This window comes from Lontra canadensis, unplaced genomic scaffold (assembly GCF_010015895.1).
Source record: "Lontra canadensis isolate GAN:19392208 unplaced genomic scaffold, GSC_riverotter_1.0 scaffold18, whole genome shotgun sequence".
Taxonomy (NCBI): domain Eukaryota; kingdom Metazoa; phylum Chordata; class Mammalia; order Carnivora; family Mustelidae; genus Lontra; species Lontra canadensis.
This window is the reverse complement of record NW_022631012.1, coordinates 18,015,181-18,031,115: the sequence shown is the minus strand read 5'-3', so window position 1 is coordinate 18,031,115 and position 15,935 is coordinate 18,015,181. Positions and strand designations below refer to the sequence as shown.

The 15,935-nt window shown below is 39.4% G+C and overlaps 1 protein-coding gene across 4 annotated transcripts in view; it reads left to right on the top strand.

The window, feature by feature from the left end:
• Positions 1 to 15,619, top strand: part of SLC39A10 (solute carrier family 39 member 10) — a 65,738-nt gene extending 50,119 nt beyond the window's left edge. For 2 of the 4 annotated variants that reach the window (XM_032860190.1, XM_032860191.1), the window contains exons 7-10: positions 399 to 767; positions 1,949 to 2,029; positions 9,403 to 9,593; positions 14,732 to 15,619. In XM_032860190.1, coding sequence (XP_032716081.1) covers positions 399 to 767; positions 1,949 to 2,029; positions 9,403 to 9,593; positions 14,732 to 14,890 — 800 coding nt within the window. In that variant the 3' untranslated portion in view covers positions 14,891 to 15,619. Of the gene's footprint in view, positions 1 to 398; positions 768 to 1,374; positions 1,724 to 1,948; positions 2,030 to 9,402; positions 9,594 to 14,731 lie in introns of those variants that run through there. The other 2 variants (XR_004382976.1, XM_032860192.1) reach the window with 2 other exon arrangements.
• The last annotated feature ends 316 nt before the right edge of the window (positions 15,620 to 15,935 follow it).

Below are 15,935 nucleotides of genomic sequence, written 5' to 3'. Positions count from 1 at the left end.
GTTAGAGTGGGTAAACTGTAAGGTTCCTTCTTTCCCCGAAAAATGGTGGGTCCATCATATTGTCCTGTAAATTCTGCAGTAACTTTGTCCCCGTTGATGTTCATGATGTGCTCCTTAAGTTTCCGCGTCTTCACGCTCGCCCGTTCTTCTCCCTCTGCTGCTTCGGGTCTCAGTGCTCCACTTACTTCATCTGCTTCATCTTTTGGACACTCAGAACCCCAGTTTGTTGTGTGTGCACATGCGTCTTTGTTCTGTTTGCTCTTCTACGTTTACTGGGGACTTGTAAAAGACATTCACTTAAGAATGTATATTGCACTGCTATTCTGCTGAGTTTAAATGAGCAAAGAAGCGTTCATTTAGGTGTTGATAAGGTATGTCCTCTGCTGTTACAAATACAGGAACTGATGACTCGGTTGTTTCTGAAGATCGACTTAATGAAACTGAACTGACAGATTTAGAAGGTCAACAGGAATCTCCTCCTAAAAATTATCTTTGTGTGGACGAGGAGAAAATCATGGACCATTCTCACAGTGATGGCTTACATACCGTTCACGAGCATGATCTCAACGCCGCTGCCCACAACCACCACGACGAGAGTAAAACTGTGCTGAGGAAACACAACCATCAGTGGCACCACAAACATTCTCATCATTCTCATGGGCCCTGTCACTCTGGATCTGACCTGAAAGAAACAGGGATAGCTAATATAGCTTGGATGGTGATCATGGGGGACGGCATCCACAACTTCAGTGACGGCTTAGCAATTGGTAAGTGGGCTGAATCTTGGGTTGTAATTTGTTGTTCTTTAAGACCGTTTTCCTTTGTCCACAGTTTCAGTATTAATATTATGAATTACAATACGTAAGATTAACTTTTGGAGGTTAACAAATACACTGTCATATATTATTACTCTGGTCGTGTGATTTTGTTAAGGTTTTCAGTATAAGTTTATTTGGGGCATAGAGATTAATTTTACTGGATTTTCCTTTGAACATATAAACGAATGTCTATAATATACTACTTTAATAACATTCCAAGGCATAATCACCATATGAATGGTGATTTAACATTTTATTTTCAAATTTATTAAATTATTAAATTATTCATTTAATGGTGATTTCCAAGGCATAATCACCATATGAATAGTGATTTAACATTTTATTTTCCACACATTTACAGGACCCTGAATGTATAATTTCAATCCTAGGTTTAGTAATTCGTTTTTGCTTTTGAGAAGGTGAAGAAAAATTTACATGTTAAAAGTCCATTGTACCAAATTCAGATATTACGTTAGAGCCTTCCTAATAATGTAAACTGATATTACTTAGTCTAGGAGAATATTAAACATGATTCATTCATGATTTTCTTTTCCAGACTTGACTCAGAAGTAGGCTGTGGTTTCTTCCAGAAAGGAGAGGCCATATTTTTGAATCAACAGTAGCCGTCAATGTTAAAGAATAAAGAATTTTACCAGGAGAATCAAATGTAATTTGTACATCTGATATTCAGTCCTCAAGACCATCAGACAAATAATACTTCGTGGCATTTATACTCTAAACCCAGAAAAGTTCAGATAAGGGGATAGTAGCCATTTAGGTATCTTTAAATATTTATATGGGAGAGCAAATGAAATCATAGACTTACAGGACTTAAAATTTAGCATCAGGTTTCCACTCAGAGACGGAAATGCTGAAAGCCGTTATACTCCCGAGCTTTTAGTGAGTGAGAAGGAAACCCTCACGGAGGATTAAATTTCTCGGGGAGTATTTCCTTCATGGAGTCGCTCTCTCTGGTTGTCATACACCTGTTGCACTTGACTTACGTATTCACAACATACGGAGTAAGGTAGATGTGAGTCACGCGCATACCGTGAAGTTAATTTCATCGTTAATGAAAATGGAAAAGCAGAAGTAAACATCACTTGACTTTGTTTCTACCCCTGCCTCAGGAGCAGCTTTCAGTGCCGGACTGACCGGAGGAATCAGCACTTCTATAGCGGTCTTCTGTCATGAGCTGCCACACGAGTTAGGTAATGCATAACCTTTAGAGTGTCACCGGATTTTGTCGAATCTGAGACTTCTTCAGTGATAAATGTGTCTAAATTTGGGAGAGTTTAAACATAAAAGTGGCTGATTGCAGGCATACATGTGATCATTCTCTTATTATATAATATGTGTTGTATGTGCCTAAAAATGTACATTGTTTTATATGTATGTATTTTTAACTTATATCAACAGTATTACATTATATCCCATTCTGTTCCTTGCCTTCTGTTTCTGATCATTACGCTTAAAAACTCCAGGTTCTCATGAGTTAATTTACTATGTTGCTTTTACCCAGTACTCAGACTTGTGCGTTTACTACATTTTACGTATTTATCACTTAATACTGGATACACCATGCCTTTAATTTCCTGTCATTACAGATAATGATGTATTTAACATCTGTACACTTGAGTGCTTATAGGCTCTTCTGAGAACATCTTTTGGGCTTCTACCCAGGAACAGAATTGATGGATCCCAGGATATACATGCCAAGAAGTGCCACATTACTGTCCACAATGGCCGTACCAATACAGTTTCTAACCAGCCAGTACCTGAGAGTTCTTGTGTTTCCATATCCCTGCCAGGATTTGATGTTAAGTTCATTAAGTTTTGTCAGTTCGACAGGTGTAAAATGATAGTTTTTTGTTGTTCTGGTTGGCACTTATTCACCTACCAATGATTTTTAAATTTTTTTAGTTTCTCTTCATGTGTATTTTTTTCCTGTAAATTGAAAAACATTAGATGTGAACATGCATTCATCACATAGAAAATGGGCAAGGAATGTGGAGATGACATTGAGAGGAAAAAAAAACTCCATCTTTTGAGTATGCAAGGAATTTTTCATGTATGAAACATCTGTCATTTGTGTTTAACTGTTTTTGGTCGTAGCAGTAGCCTTATTTGCTTACTTTGAATAGAGTTTATATATGTAGTTTGCTTAGAAAATTATTAACTGCTCACAAAAAGCAGAACAATCTGTTAGTGCTTACTTGGTGCTGATTCTTTAAGCCTGATTCCATACTTACCAGCCTTGGGCATGTGGTCTGTCTGTCTTGGTTCATGCCCCATCATCCTTACCCTGACTAAGCCATCATTGCCTTCATTGTCTTTTGCTTGGACAATTTCCATAGTGTTTGTATCTAGTGTCATTCTATTCCAGTCCATCTCATATACCTTATCCTAGATAGCGCTTCTCAGATGTGACTTGCTCACGTAATCAGAATCCTCCAGTTGCTTCCCTTACATGTGGAGTTAGAAGCTGAGATTCCTTCATCCTACTTTAGGTGACCTTCCCTTCTGCCTACCGTGTTAGCCTTACTCACCGTACTCGCTGTTGCATGTTTTCTACTTCACCAAACATGATTCAGCAAATACACTGTAGGTGCCTCAGCCTGTTTCTTTGCTTATACCGTTCTCCTGCTTTGGCTCGTCCTGCTGCTTGTGTCCCTAGTTAATCATGTTAACAGTCTCTTTCCCCCTCTCACTGCAGGACTGCCCTCTGGTCCCATGATTGGATTACTTTTTCTTCTAAACTTTGTCACTCACTTTAAGTAGGTCTTTCTTTGGGTACTTAGTATATATCCATTTTAGATGTCCTGTTTCTTAAAACGTAGGTTCTTTGGGTACAGATACTGTATCTTCTCCCCTTTTCTTAACTGCTTTCCTGTGTGAGTAAGACCATGAGCTGCCAGTTGTGATTCCGTAGCAATGGAAATCAGAGCTGTCAGTTTCTATTTGTGAGTAACATACTGCTAAGAACTTTAGCCTTCCATTTTCTTTTTGAACTCGCTTAGAACTAGACTTGGATAGTCCTAGACCCACATCCGCAGCATACTGGGAAAACCTTCAACCTCCCTTCCTACCTTCTTCCTGCACCCTTGGTGGAGTACATCATGCTGCTTCATGGTTACTGACAGCAGAGCGTCTGGAGATTAAGGTGGTTGCCTTTCTACTACTTACTCCTTTTTCTCTCTGTAGTTTCTTGTTGAAAAAGTGACACACAAGGAATGATAGCCCCACGTAAAACACATGCAGGACAGATCTTAATGGCTAGGTAAGCCCTGGATCCTCAGAGCCAAGTTCTTGTAAAAGCTGGATTATAGAACTCTGCATGGGCCAGGACTCTTCAGTGAGATCTTCGACCACAGATCTCTACCTGTTTTACCCCGCAGACCAGAAGTTGAGATGGTACTATTGCTGTGAGAGGAAACAACAATTTAAAATATATTGAGGAGCACCTGGGTGGCTCAGTCAGTTAAGTATCCAACTCTAAATGCCGGCTCAGGTCACCATCACAGGGTCCTGAGACTGAGCTCTGCATTGCGCACAGCACCTGCTTGGGATGTGATCTCTCCCTGTCCCTTGCTTTCTTCTCCAGCTTGTGTCCATGCTTGTGCTCTCTCTAAATAAGTAAATAAATAAAAATAAAACTTTTTTTTAAAAAAGATTTTATTTATTTATTTGACAGATCACAAGTAGGCAGAGAGTCAGGTAGAGAGAGAGGGGGAAGCAGGCTTTCCGCTCAGCAGGGATGTTGAGGCATATGCAGGGCTCGATCCCAGGACCCTGAGACCATGACCCGAGCCGAGGTCAGCGGCTTAATCCACTGAGCCACCCAGGCGCCCCAAATAAAACTTTTTAAAGTATATTGAACTTCGCCAGCAGGAAAGAAGTGATACCCTAAGAAAATGTGCATTTCCCCCCAATACTTAGTGCTAAATCCACATCAACTCCATATTCTAGCTGCCGAAGCTCGTAGGGAAGAAAGAGCACAGCTCTGGAGGTGACAGAAGATGCTTTGGACTTTGTATCCATCAAGGTAGGAAGTAGTCTACTGACCATAACCAGAGGAAGTGTTTGAAAAAAGAGATTATACAGCCTTTTTTTTTTTTTTTTTTGCCTTTAAGGCACAGTAATAGGCACTTCGGTAAAATAGGTCTGGATGAATGTCCTACCCTGATTATCCACTCTTACTTGGAGAGGAAGGGAATCCGGAGAGAGAAGTATAGAAGCATCTTCCTCAAACTTCCAAGCAAGGAAAGATGATTCCCCTTGAAGATGAGATAGAAGCATGGCAGGTGGATAGAGGAGATGTCTTCTCCCTGGTGAACAGGTTAAGGTATTGGCAAAGCGGTGTAATACGTCACATTCCAGGATAATTGATTTGATCTAAAACCTCTTTGGCCATAGTTAAATTTTTTAATTATGAATTCTTCAAACCATTCTGAGGTTTTTATACTGAAGTCATCATGCCCTAAGGGGTAAAATGTGTTTAAATTACATTTTAATGCATTAAAAACTGACCGTTAGTAATTCCAAGTTTTATTGTTCCTTTTCTGGACAGATCACTGTTTCTCTAATGGTGTACCAGGTGGGGATTTGCTTTTGTTTAGGAATGCGATAGGAAAAATTGTAGTTTTAAGCCTTAGAATGATTTACAGTTCAGGGGAATTCACTCTAAGAGAGGTGTAGAAATTGAAACCATCTGAGAAAATAGAAAACCTTGGTCTCTCATTGCATGTTTGTTCCTGGACTGTGGTAATGGATGAAATTGTCTGAATTATTACTGTTCTTTTTTCCGTTTTTGCTAAACTTGTGTAGCTAAATTTAAGTAAGTTACAATATTACTCTGTTGTATTTTCTCTGCTTTCTCCCCACTCTTTCAGTAAAGAACTGTATCAGCATGTGAATAATTTATAGGAAAACTTGTATAAAAACATATAAAGGGGAAATCAGATTGGGGATAATCCAGAACTCTCTTCTTGACATTAAGTAATGTGTTCTAATTTAAAGGAAGTAACACTTTGATAAATGAATTTATCCATATTATTCAGACTCAGCTCAGAAAGGCTGTAGTGCTATCCATTTTTTTCCCTTTCCTCTTGTATATTTAAGGGGTAAATAGAATTTCAAAATAAGATTTTCATAATGGGCTAAATTGTCCAGGGAAAATTGAACATTCACTGTGTAGATTTATACATGTGTATACTTGCATTATTTAAGGCAAAAATAAAGAATTTTAAAATACATATTTGTTTTTAAAAATCTTAATAGTTGATGTTAGCAGATGTTAACGTAATTATAGCGCTGGATCACGTTAATGGCTTTGACGGGTACACCTCATTCATTGTGCTAATGATACCCTTTGTCAGCAGAAAGGAAAGGATACTGATTTATCAAAAGATGAATAGATTTGCTTGCTTGGTGTAAATCCCAACTGTATTCCTTTGATCTCTTTTTCAAATGTTTGTACAGATTCTTACTGAGAAAGGTAGAGAAAAAGGGAGAAAAATACGCAGATACCTTTGAGAAATTGTCATCTAAGATGAGAGTAGGACAGAGATAGATTTTAAGTGAAATAATTCATCTTATGCAAGATCATTCTACAGAGATCACTTACGCTGCTATATATTGGCAGTGAATAATTGGAAATTGAAATTTTTTAAAAGTAGTTGTATAATAACACCAAAAAACATGAAATGCTTTGCTTTAAATCTTAACAAAATATAGATAGAGTCTGTATGCTGGAAATGACAAATCAGCACAAAAGAAATCAAAGGAGATTTAAGTATGAAGAGAGTGTAACCGGATTATGGAATAGAAGACTCAGTATCTTTTAAGATGCTAATTTTCCCTATAATTTAAGTGCATTCCCAATAAGAATACCAGTAGGCTTTTTCGGAGCTTTTTCAAAATTTTACAGGGAAAGGGAAAGGAACTTGGATAGCCAGAAGAATTTTGGAAGAGGACAGCAGAATTGACTTTAAGACTTGCTATAAAGCCACAGTAATTGAAACAATTTATATTGGTGAAAAAATAGACACATAAATCAGTGGAACAAAGTAGAGTTCTCACATATATGGCAACTTAATTTCAACAAGGTGCAAAGGAAGTTCCATGTGGAAAGGATAGTTTTTCCAGCAAATGTTGCTGCAGTAATTGGATATGTAGTGGAGGAAAAAAAGCCCCCAAAACCAAAAACCCCTCACAGTAGGCACAGATTACCTAAAAATAGATCATTGATTTAAATAAAGTTTTTTTTTTTTTTTTCAAAAGAGAGAAGATGTGTGCGTGTGGGGGGGCGAGGAGAGGGACAGAGGGAGAAAGAGAAGCCCAAGTAGGCTCTAGGCTCTGCGTGCCTGATCTCATGACCCTGAGATCATGACCCCAGCCTAAATCAAGAGTCTGTCACTTTAACCAACTGAGCTACCCAGCTGCCCCATTAATAAAAATTTTAAAATACAGGTTTTCCCTGCTATCCAGAAGTAGTGTTCCTATTGAAACCTTTTGTAAGCTACAGTGGCTTAAAGCTAAGAAACACTATTAATGCAGAAGTTCTTGAGCATTCCTGGACCCTAAGAAACCTCTCTTAGGCTTTCGATACCTTAGGATAGATCTTGCTGATGGATGCACAAGCGAGGGATAAAACACTGATCACCTAGTTCAGAGCTATGGACGCTTGATGCTGAGATGCTGAGTCTCTTTCCCGGGGGAGGGGCTGGGTGCCGCCAGTCTTTCTGCTCGGGGTACATGCTGCACAGGCTCACTGTAAAACAAAGGCGAGGTTCCCATTCTGCCTTTTTTTGTAAAAGTGAAAATCCTCCTCAGATTTTTTTGTTGTTAGGGAAAACGGGTACTAATGTAGGTCTTTAACAAAAGTGAGGTGGCTGTAATGTGAACCGTGGCAAAGTGGGGGTTACCTCTGTAAGACGCACAGAAGAAGGCATAAGAGAAAGTCTGTGTTATTGGATTAGGCAAGTTATTCTTAGACACAGCACCAAAGGCATGATCCATTAAGGAAAAAAGTAATAAAATTGGACTTCATAAAGATTAAAAACTCTACACAAAAGAAACCTTTATTAAAGGAATGAAAAGACAAGGTGTAAGGTCTGTGGAGAAATATTTGAAAAATATTCTGAAAGACCAAAGACTTTTAGGAAAAGATGTAAAGAGAGTCGTATTAGATGGAAACTGGCGAATGGCAAACTAGAAGCCATTGATAGAGAATCTCCTAGCATAGCACTAATTTTTCTGTTAACTTCTTCCTGTTAGAAATTAGAACCTTGTAACCATAAGACTTAAAAAGGAAAAGATCATGTACTGTTTGTTAGTCATATAAGATTAAGATCCCTTTTTTTTAAAGGTTTGTTTATGTGTGTATGTGTAAGTGACCTCTGCGCCCAGTATGGGGCTCAAACTAGATCAAGGGTCACGTGCTCTCCCAGCTGGGCCGGCCAGGTGCCCCGAAGATGGCTTCTTAAGGGAAAGAAATGCCGCCGTATTCTACATAGCACTTTGCACTGCTAAGTGTTCAGTGACTGATTGGATGTTTGTACATTTAATAACTAAAAAGTTTGTTATAATTAGTTGAAATTGATTTTGACCCTTTAGCTTTAAGACTATTGTTTCTGGCAGTATTTATTTTTCTAGTAAAGTTTCTGAGCAGTATTTAACCCTTTTAACATTTTTTAAGATTTTTATTTATTTGAGAGAGAGATAGAGATTGAGGGAACGAAGTGGGAGGAGGGGCAAAGGGAGGCACACACCCCACTGAGCAGGGAGCGCCATGCAGGACTCGATCCCAGGACCCTGAGATCATGACCTGAGCTGAAGGCAGACGCTTAACTGAATGAGCCACCCAGGCGCCCCTTAACCCATTTTTCCCTAGTGGTCCAGCTATAGACACATGAGTGACAAAGTCTCTAATTTTACATGTTTAGAATTAAGTTTTAATTTTTTTCTCTGGAAAAAATAAAACATAAATTTGAACAGCGTACAGTATACTTAAAGAGTCTGTTACTTCTGTCTTTCTTAGGCCGTTTCCCTTTGGAAATACGGCAGAGATCAGAGGAGAGAGCTTGAATTGTAGCTCACAGAAAAAGCAGTGACCAAGTTCTTTTTTTCTGTTATGTTTCTGCTTTTTAAAAAAAATATTTTACTTTTCACATTCTACAGAAAATTGGCCTTTTTGATGTATGGTTCTTTGAGTTTTAACATGTATGTGACTTTCTGTAACAGTCACCACGGCCAGCAGGTGCAGAACAATTCCATCATCCCAACAGTCCCTTCATGCAGTCCCTTTGTGGTCACACCCCGTTCCCAGCCTGCTTCAGGCAACCTTGGCATTCTTTGTCTTACATGGCTTTCAGACTGTCTTTGAGCATCGAGCCTGAGACTTTCACTCAAATTTTGCATGTATTAGGTTTAATTTAATAAGTAAATTTTTATAATAAAACATCAGTTATTAAAGGCGTATCTTTTAATATCAGTTCTTAATTTTGGTTTCTTTTTTTTCCCCCCTAAATTTGTGCATAAAATCCTGTGGTTATAAAACTCTGACATTGTGTCTTTACTGTAGGTGATTTTGCAGTTCTTCTGAAAGCGGGCATGACTGTGAAGCAGGCCATCGTCTACAACCTCCTCTCCGCCATGATGGCTTACGTAGGCATGCTGATAGGCACGGCCGTCGGCCAGTACGCCAATAACATCACACTTTGGATCTTCGCAGTCACTGCAGGCATGTTCCTCTACGTAGCCTTGGTGGATATGGTAAGATATTTTATATTTTTGTTGTTAATACTAAACCTATAAATAGAATGCACCTTCCAAAAATGGAGGAAATCTCTGGATATATTTGAAAGACTATTTTAAAAAAATATGTACCCCATTTAAAAACATGATATCCTAAATAGCTTATTAGAGAAAGAAAATTAAGTGGGAGGATTTCTTTGGAAATCAAGTTGAGATGCTGAGAATTTTGGACCAAAGGATATTACTATTCAAAGTAATCCAGTATTTAGAGATAATTATTATACTATGAAGATTTTATAATGTTAGGGTATAAATATTTTGTGGTTGTTAATAAATCATTCTTTGAGCTTGTTTTATAGCAGACAGGAAATACTATACCTCTTATGTAAGCCAGTCTTCTCCAGAAAATGGTGTATATTCCTAGGGATTTATGCAATTTTCCCCTATTTCTAACTTTAAAGTTAACAAATCTAAACAATAGCAACTAGTTTAATTTTACCTTAGTGTCTTAAATATGTAAGGCAGTAGTATATTTGCAGAACTAGTAACTTGAGTACTTTTTGTTTTTATTTTGTTTTGATTTTTTTAAATTATTTTTATTAATATAAATGTATTATTTGCCCCAGGGGTACAGGTCTGTGAATCGCCAGGTTTACACACTTCACAGCACTCACCACAGCACACACCCTCCCCAGTGTCCATAACCCAGTCACCCTCTCCCTATCCTCTTCCCCATAGCAACCCTCAGTTTGTTTTGTGAGATCAAGAGTCTCTTATGGTTTGTGTTACTTTTTGTTCTTAACTTAGATATTATGTTCACTTTCCTTCTGGTAAGATTTGTTAGATAGTGTCCTTTCAAAACTTTGTAACCTAAATTTTTAATCCCAGGATTATTGCCTATTTATAATAGTTTAGAAAATATCAACAAAAAATAAAAACTGTTTACATTCTGTGCCTAGAGTTTGCCATTTCCTTGTTTTTTTCTTGGACTCTAACACCTCATTTCCTGTCCCCATGCTCAGCCGATGACCTTCCTATTTCATGGAAAACACTGAAGCCATCGAGACAGCCTTCCACAGGTTGCCATCCCTGTTTCTGCTCCCCTCCTGTATCTCTCTGTCCGCTCCCCTTTCCTGTAACAGTGAAGAACTCTGTTTCTCGCTGAGGCCAGCTCCTTAAAGCCGTGCCCTGGCCCTTGTCCCCTTTCACTAACTCCCTGAAATTCTCCCCTTTCTCTCTGTTGTTGTTCATTTTTCCCTCTCTGCCGGATCATGTCTAAGCCTCCTGTGCTTCTCGCAAAGGTAGGAGAGAGGGAGTTTCTTTAACTCCACTTCCCATTTTAGTTCTCAGCCACCGTTTTCCTTCTTGTATTGCAGATTACCCTTTCTTAGTTTCTCGTTCTCCTCCTTCTTGAGTCTGGCCTCATCTGGTCTTCTCCCGGACCGCCGTCCCAGATTGCTTTGGCCACATCTACTACTGACCACAGCGTCCTTGAGTCCGTGGTCACGTACCCCGTCCGGCTTCATTCACTTGTCCTAACGGCCGCATTCGGCGGGGCTCCGTCTCTCTGAAATGCTTTCTTGTCAGGTGGCCTCTATGCCACCACCGTGTCCTGGCTTAACCACCGTTCTGGCCTTTCGTTTGTCTCCTGGTTCTCTTCTCCTTGGCCTCTAAATGTTGGTGAAAGCCCTCTAGGTAATCTCCTTTAGTCCCATGGCGTGAAGTATTTAGCGGCTGGTAGTGCCTACATTTACGTCTTTAGCCCAGACCTCTCCCTTAACTCCAGGTCAGCCTACGCACCCGCCTCCCTGAGCGTCTGAGAGGAATTGCAGGCACATCTGCTCAGAGCCTAGTTCTTGAGATGGCCGGGCCTTCGCTCCCTGGACCCCGACTCGTCGAGGAGTCTCTGGCTTACAGACCATGATTCCGCTCTTCCAGCTGCTCAGATCGACGCCCTGATGTTAATTCTTCGTCTCCCTGTGCCCGACCGCTCCCCGCACCTCTGACTAATCCTAAGCCCCGGGGAGGGCTCCACCTCCCAGCCACCTCTGCTGCCACCGTCTGCTTCTGTTTAACCTTCTCCCCGCTTCTGTTGTTGCCCCGTCCACGACGGCTTCCGAGTCAACAACCGCGTCACTGAGGTGCTTCGCGCTCTTAAGTGGCTCCTTGTGAATTCCCTCCTCCTCCCTTTAGCCCTCCCTAATGTGTCTCTTTGCCCCATCTTCTCCCCCTTTCCCCCGGGGGGCACACACTGCCTCAGGGGCCTGGCTCTTGCTGGTCACTAAATGTGGACTATTTGGCCTGCAGAAGCTCTGCCGACTAGCCCCTCACTCCTTACGAGGCTGCCCAACTTCTGCCCCAACATTTTACATCTTCGATCCCTACTTCACTTTTTTCTCCTTTGCACTTGTATTTTGATCTGTTCATAACACACTAAACATTTTACTTATTTACTGAGCTCATTGTGTGCCCCACATGGATGTCAGTTCTGGGAGGACGAACTGCTTTTTGGTAATATTTCATTTACTACTATACAAGTAGTTCACAGTTAGTTGAATGAAAAATAAATGAGCTAATTCTGAAAAGAACAAGGTAGTTTTTACAGTAAGGATCAGTAGTCTAATGAAGAAGAAAAGTAGCCATTAATTAGAATTCTTTTGATAATGGGTTACACTGGAGTAGTGCACCATGTCTGTGGAACTATGGGGAGAGGCTGGCTAAAAAATAGGGGGAAATTAGGGAAATTTTTCTGGAACAAGATCTCTGAGCTGAGTCTTAAAACCTGTAGAAGAGTTTATTAGAAGCAAGAGGAAAGGGCATAGGAGAAAGCAAGAGTAATGAGTAACATCATTCCTTAACCAGTCAGTCGACTCCTAGAACTATGTTCTGATATTCTGAGAAAGTAACCCAACATGATTACTGCTAAGAACACAAACAAGCAAACAAAAGTAAAACTGTATTAAAGTGTTTTTAAGTAGCATTTATAAGGGGCACCTGGGTGGCTCAGTTGATTTAGTGTCTGCCTTCGGCTCAGGTCATGATTCCAGGGCCCTGGGATCGAGCCCCGCATCCGCTCTCTGCTCAGCGGGGAGCCTGCTTCTCCCTCTCCCTCTGCCTGCCTCTGCTTACTTGTGATCTCTATCTCTCTGTCAAATAAATAACTAAAATCTTTAAAAAATAAAAAAACAAAAAAAGTAGCATTTTTAATGTTATAATTACATTGGAAATATCCTAAATGTCCAAGAAGAAAAACTACCTACATATATTTTAGGGTTTTAATGACACTGAGATTATTTTTTCTCTTGTTAAATGGAAAAAATGGATTAAAAAATTACATCCATAGTTATTAGGTAGATGTAGGCCGGATCATGACAGTGACACAAAACGTAGTGCTATAAAAAAAATGAGAATTTATCTTGTAAATTTTGAGGCACCATTACAGGCCAACACATATATTTAAGCAACGATGACATGATTGTATTTTCATTTTAGAAAGACTACTTTGACTATAGAGAGGAGGTGTTTATTTACTTGCAGTTGGAAGTATCCACTGGTTTTAGGGGCTTTGCACAGCAGCTGTCATCCCCCAGCGTGGAAGCGCTCTTGCGTTTTCACAGATAGGCGTACTGTTGGGTACAGCTGGCTCCGCTGTGGTTATGATCAGCAAATACGGGTGTGGGCATTCGGGATGGAACTGAATGGGGGAAGGCATAGCGCCTCTTGTGGCTGGTATGTGCACATATCCAGAGGGGATGCTTCTGTGAAACATCCTGTGTTATTTATGCTTCAGTGGTAAGGAAAGCCAGATTTAACCGTTTTTGTCATAATGAAAACTTGAGAAAAGGAGAAAAGATAAACCAGTCTTCATACTAATAGAACCACAGGTGGGAAGTTGCCTGGTTTAGTTCTGATCCATAACCCAGAGGTTGGCCGACTTTCTGTAATGGGACAGAGAGTACACGTGTAGGCTTTGTAGCCCGTGCAGTCTCTACCGCAGTTAATCAGCTCTGCTGTTTGCAGTGGTTTCTGTCACAAGTACTTCACTCTGCTCAAAAAGGACAGTAGCCTCCATTAGCCGTTATTTACTATGGCCATAGACTTCTGAACAAAATTGATGACCAGCATGAAGTGGTTCTTAAATAAGACCCTCAGGGAATTGTTAAATATACTGTAGCAATGTCAGAATATGGTAGTTGGATTAACTGTACTCATTATTTAGTAATGAGCAATAGCATTTTTTCCTACGCAGCCATTATGTTACACTTTCCCCCTCTGAACCATGAAAAGCACCAAGATACTGTTTGGAGGAGAGCTTAGTGTCTGAAAGAGTAGCATATCCGTGTCATCTTTCTGATGGTGTCATTGCACACTTGAAAAGCAAAACACAGAAAATAAGAAAATGAAACGTGAAGTAGCATTTCTTTCACAATTTTGATTAGATGTGGATGGAAAGACTTTGCTTATAATAATGGACATGCATTTCTTTAACAAATCTTATTTATTTAAAGACTTAGGTTTTATATTTTGAACTTTGCATTATTCTTAAATGTAATAGTATATGCTTATGCTTTAGAAATCGAACTATGAACTTCAATGAACTGTGTGCCTTTAAAGGTACTGGAAACATTCAGGTTTTTGAAATTGTATCGTGATTAGGAGAAACAGAGGACCCTGTGAAGGCCACGGGCTCCACTTGGTCATAGTCCTGATGAATAGCTTCGAGAGACTATTTTCTCTATTATTGCAAGGAAAATAACGGCTTACGGGCAGAGAGATAACGAGTTAGGATCTTATGTTTTCAGTGACTTTAAGTCAGTAAATGTGGTGATCTTTCCTGGAGAGTTTATTGGCAATAATAAGTGGTCTTATACTTTAGCATAAAGCAAATGGCAAGGTCAGTGGACGGTAACTTTAGAAAACGGCCAACACATATATTTGCATTTGTTCAGGGTTTAGGAGGGAACAGGTTTAGTACTTACTTCATAGCTAGAGCTTAAACTTCATCAACATTTGGCTAAAGTATGTATTATGGTTAGCATTATGTTTACTAGAATAATTTGTAGTTATGCTTTATTCATTTAAGTAGAAGAATGTAAACAAATTAAGCAGAGTATTATACAGAATTGCTTGTAAGTACCTGGGTTTTGTTTTTGCAGCTTCCAGAAATGTTGCATGGTGATGGTGACAATGAAGAACATGGCTTTTGTCCCGTGGGGCAATTCATTCTTCAGAATTTAGGGTTGCTGTTTGGATTTGCCATTATGCTGGTGATCGCCCTCTATGAAGACAAAATTGTGTTTGACCTCCAGTTTTAACCATTCCCAGTAATCACTGTGGATTACGAGAATGTTTCCGTGCAGCTTTGCATCTGTCCCTAGTACTGTATGCACATTGCTCAAAGAAAAGTCAGTGGCTTGCACTACTTCCAAGTTCCATAGATTTGAGCCTAACCACAAAAGACTGGTGCTCAGTACTGCTTTTCCCTGTGTGAAGGGGTCTTTTAAAAATACAAAGCTTGTGATAAAGAGGAGAAAATGGGACTCCATGAACCAGTGTTGACATAGGTTTGATTAAGACTTTTAAAAAAATAATCATATAAAACACTAAAGTAGTCTCTTTGGTAGTAGAAACTTCTGTGGCTATGCAGAAATAGAAATTGAACCAAAAATCACTTAAACTTTAAAAATATTTTAAATGGACTTCGGGCAGACTTTTCTTTGTGCTAAAAATGAATTGTAGTGTCCTTTAATTCAGTTACATATATACATAAGGTAATGGGGATCAACTTGATACAATTTTGAAACTGCGTAAAGTAGGCTGTAGGAACTAGAGGAGAGCTCAGGCTGTGTTAGAGTATGAATTTAGCATTGGGAAAAGCCCTTATTCTTGAATCTAGAGTTACTATTTTTGTATATATTGCCATAGTGTTTAAACTTGCAGCCTAAACTACTGAACTTTGTGATTGTATGTTTGTGAGAGCTTCAGTTTAATGAAAGATTCATAACGGTTCTTTGTATTAATATTATACTTGGTGTTTGGGTGTTTTTTTCTTTCAAATTTCAGTTTTGTTTTTGTTTTGGGATTTTTGGTGGGGGTAGGGAGTTGGAGCATGTGGTAATTTTTTTTTTTTTTCGTTAAAAGTGTGTAACCCTCTAGAAAATATCAGAAAAAAAGAAGAACCCAAACATGGTTGAAATATGCAGCTTTCCTATTTTAACAGTACTAACCAGTTACTGGGGAAGTTTAAGTTCTTAAATGTATGCATTGCTTTACCAGTTTGGTTTTGGAACCTAGAGCACATGCTGCGATTGGCAGGAAGGTAAGGCAGAAAACCCAAGTTCACCACGTCCATAATCTCTG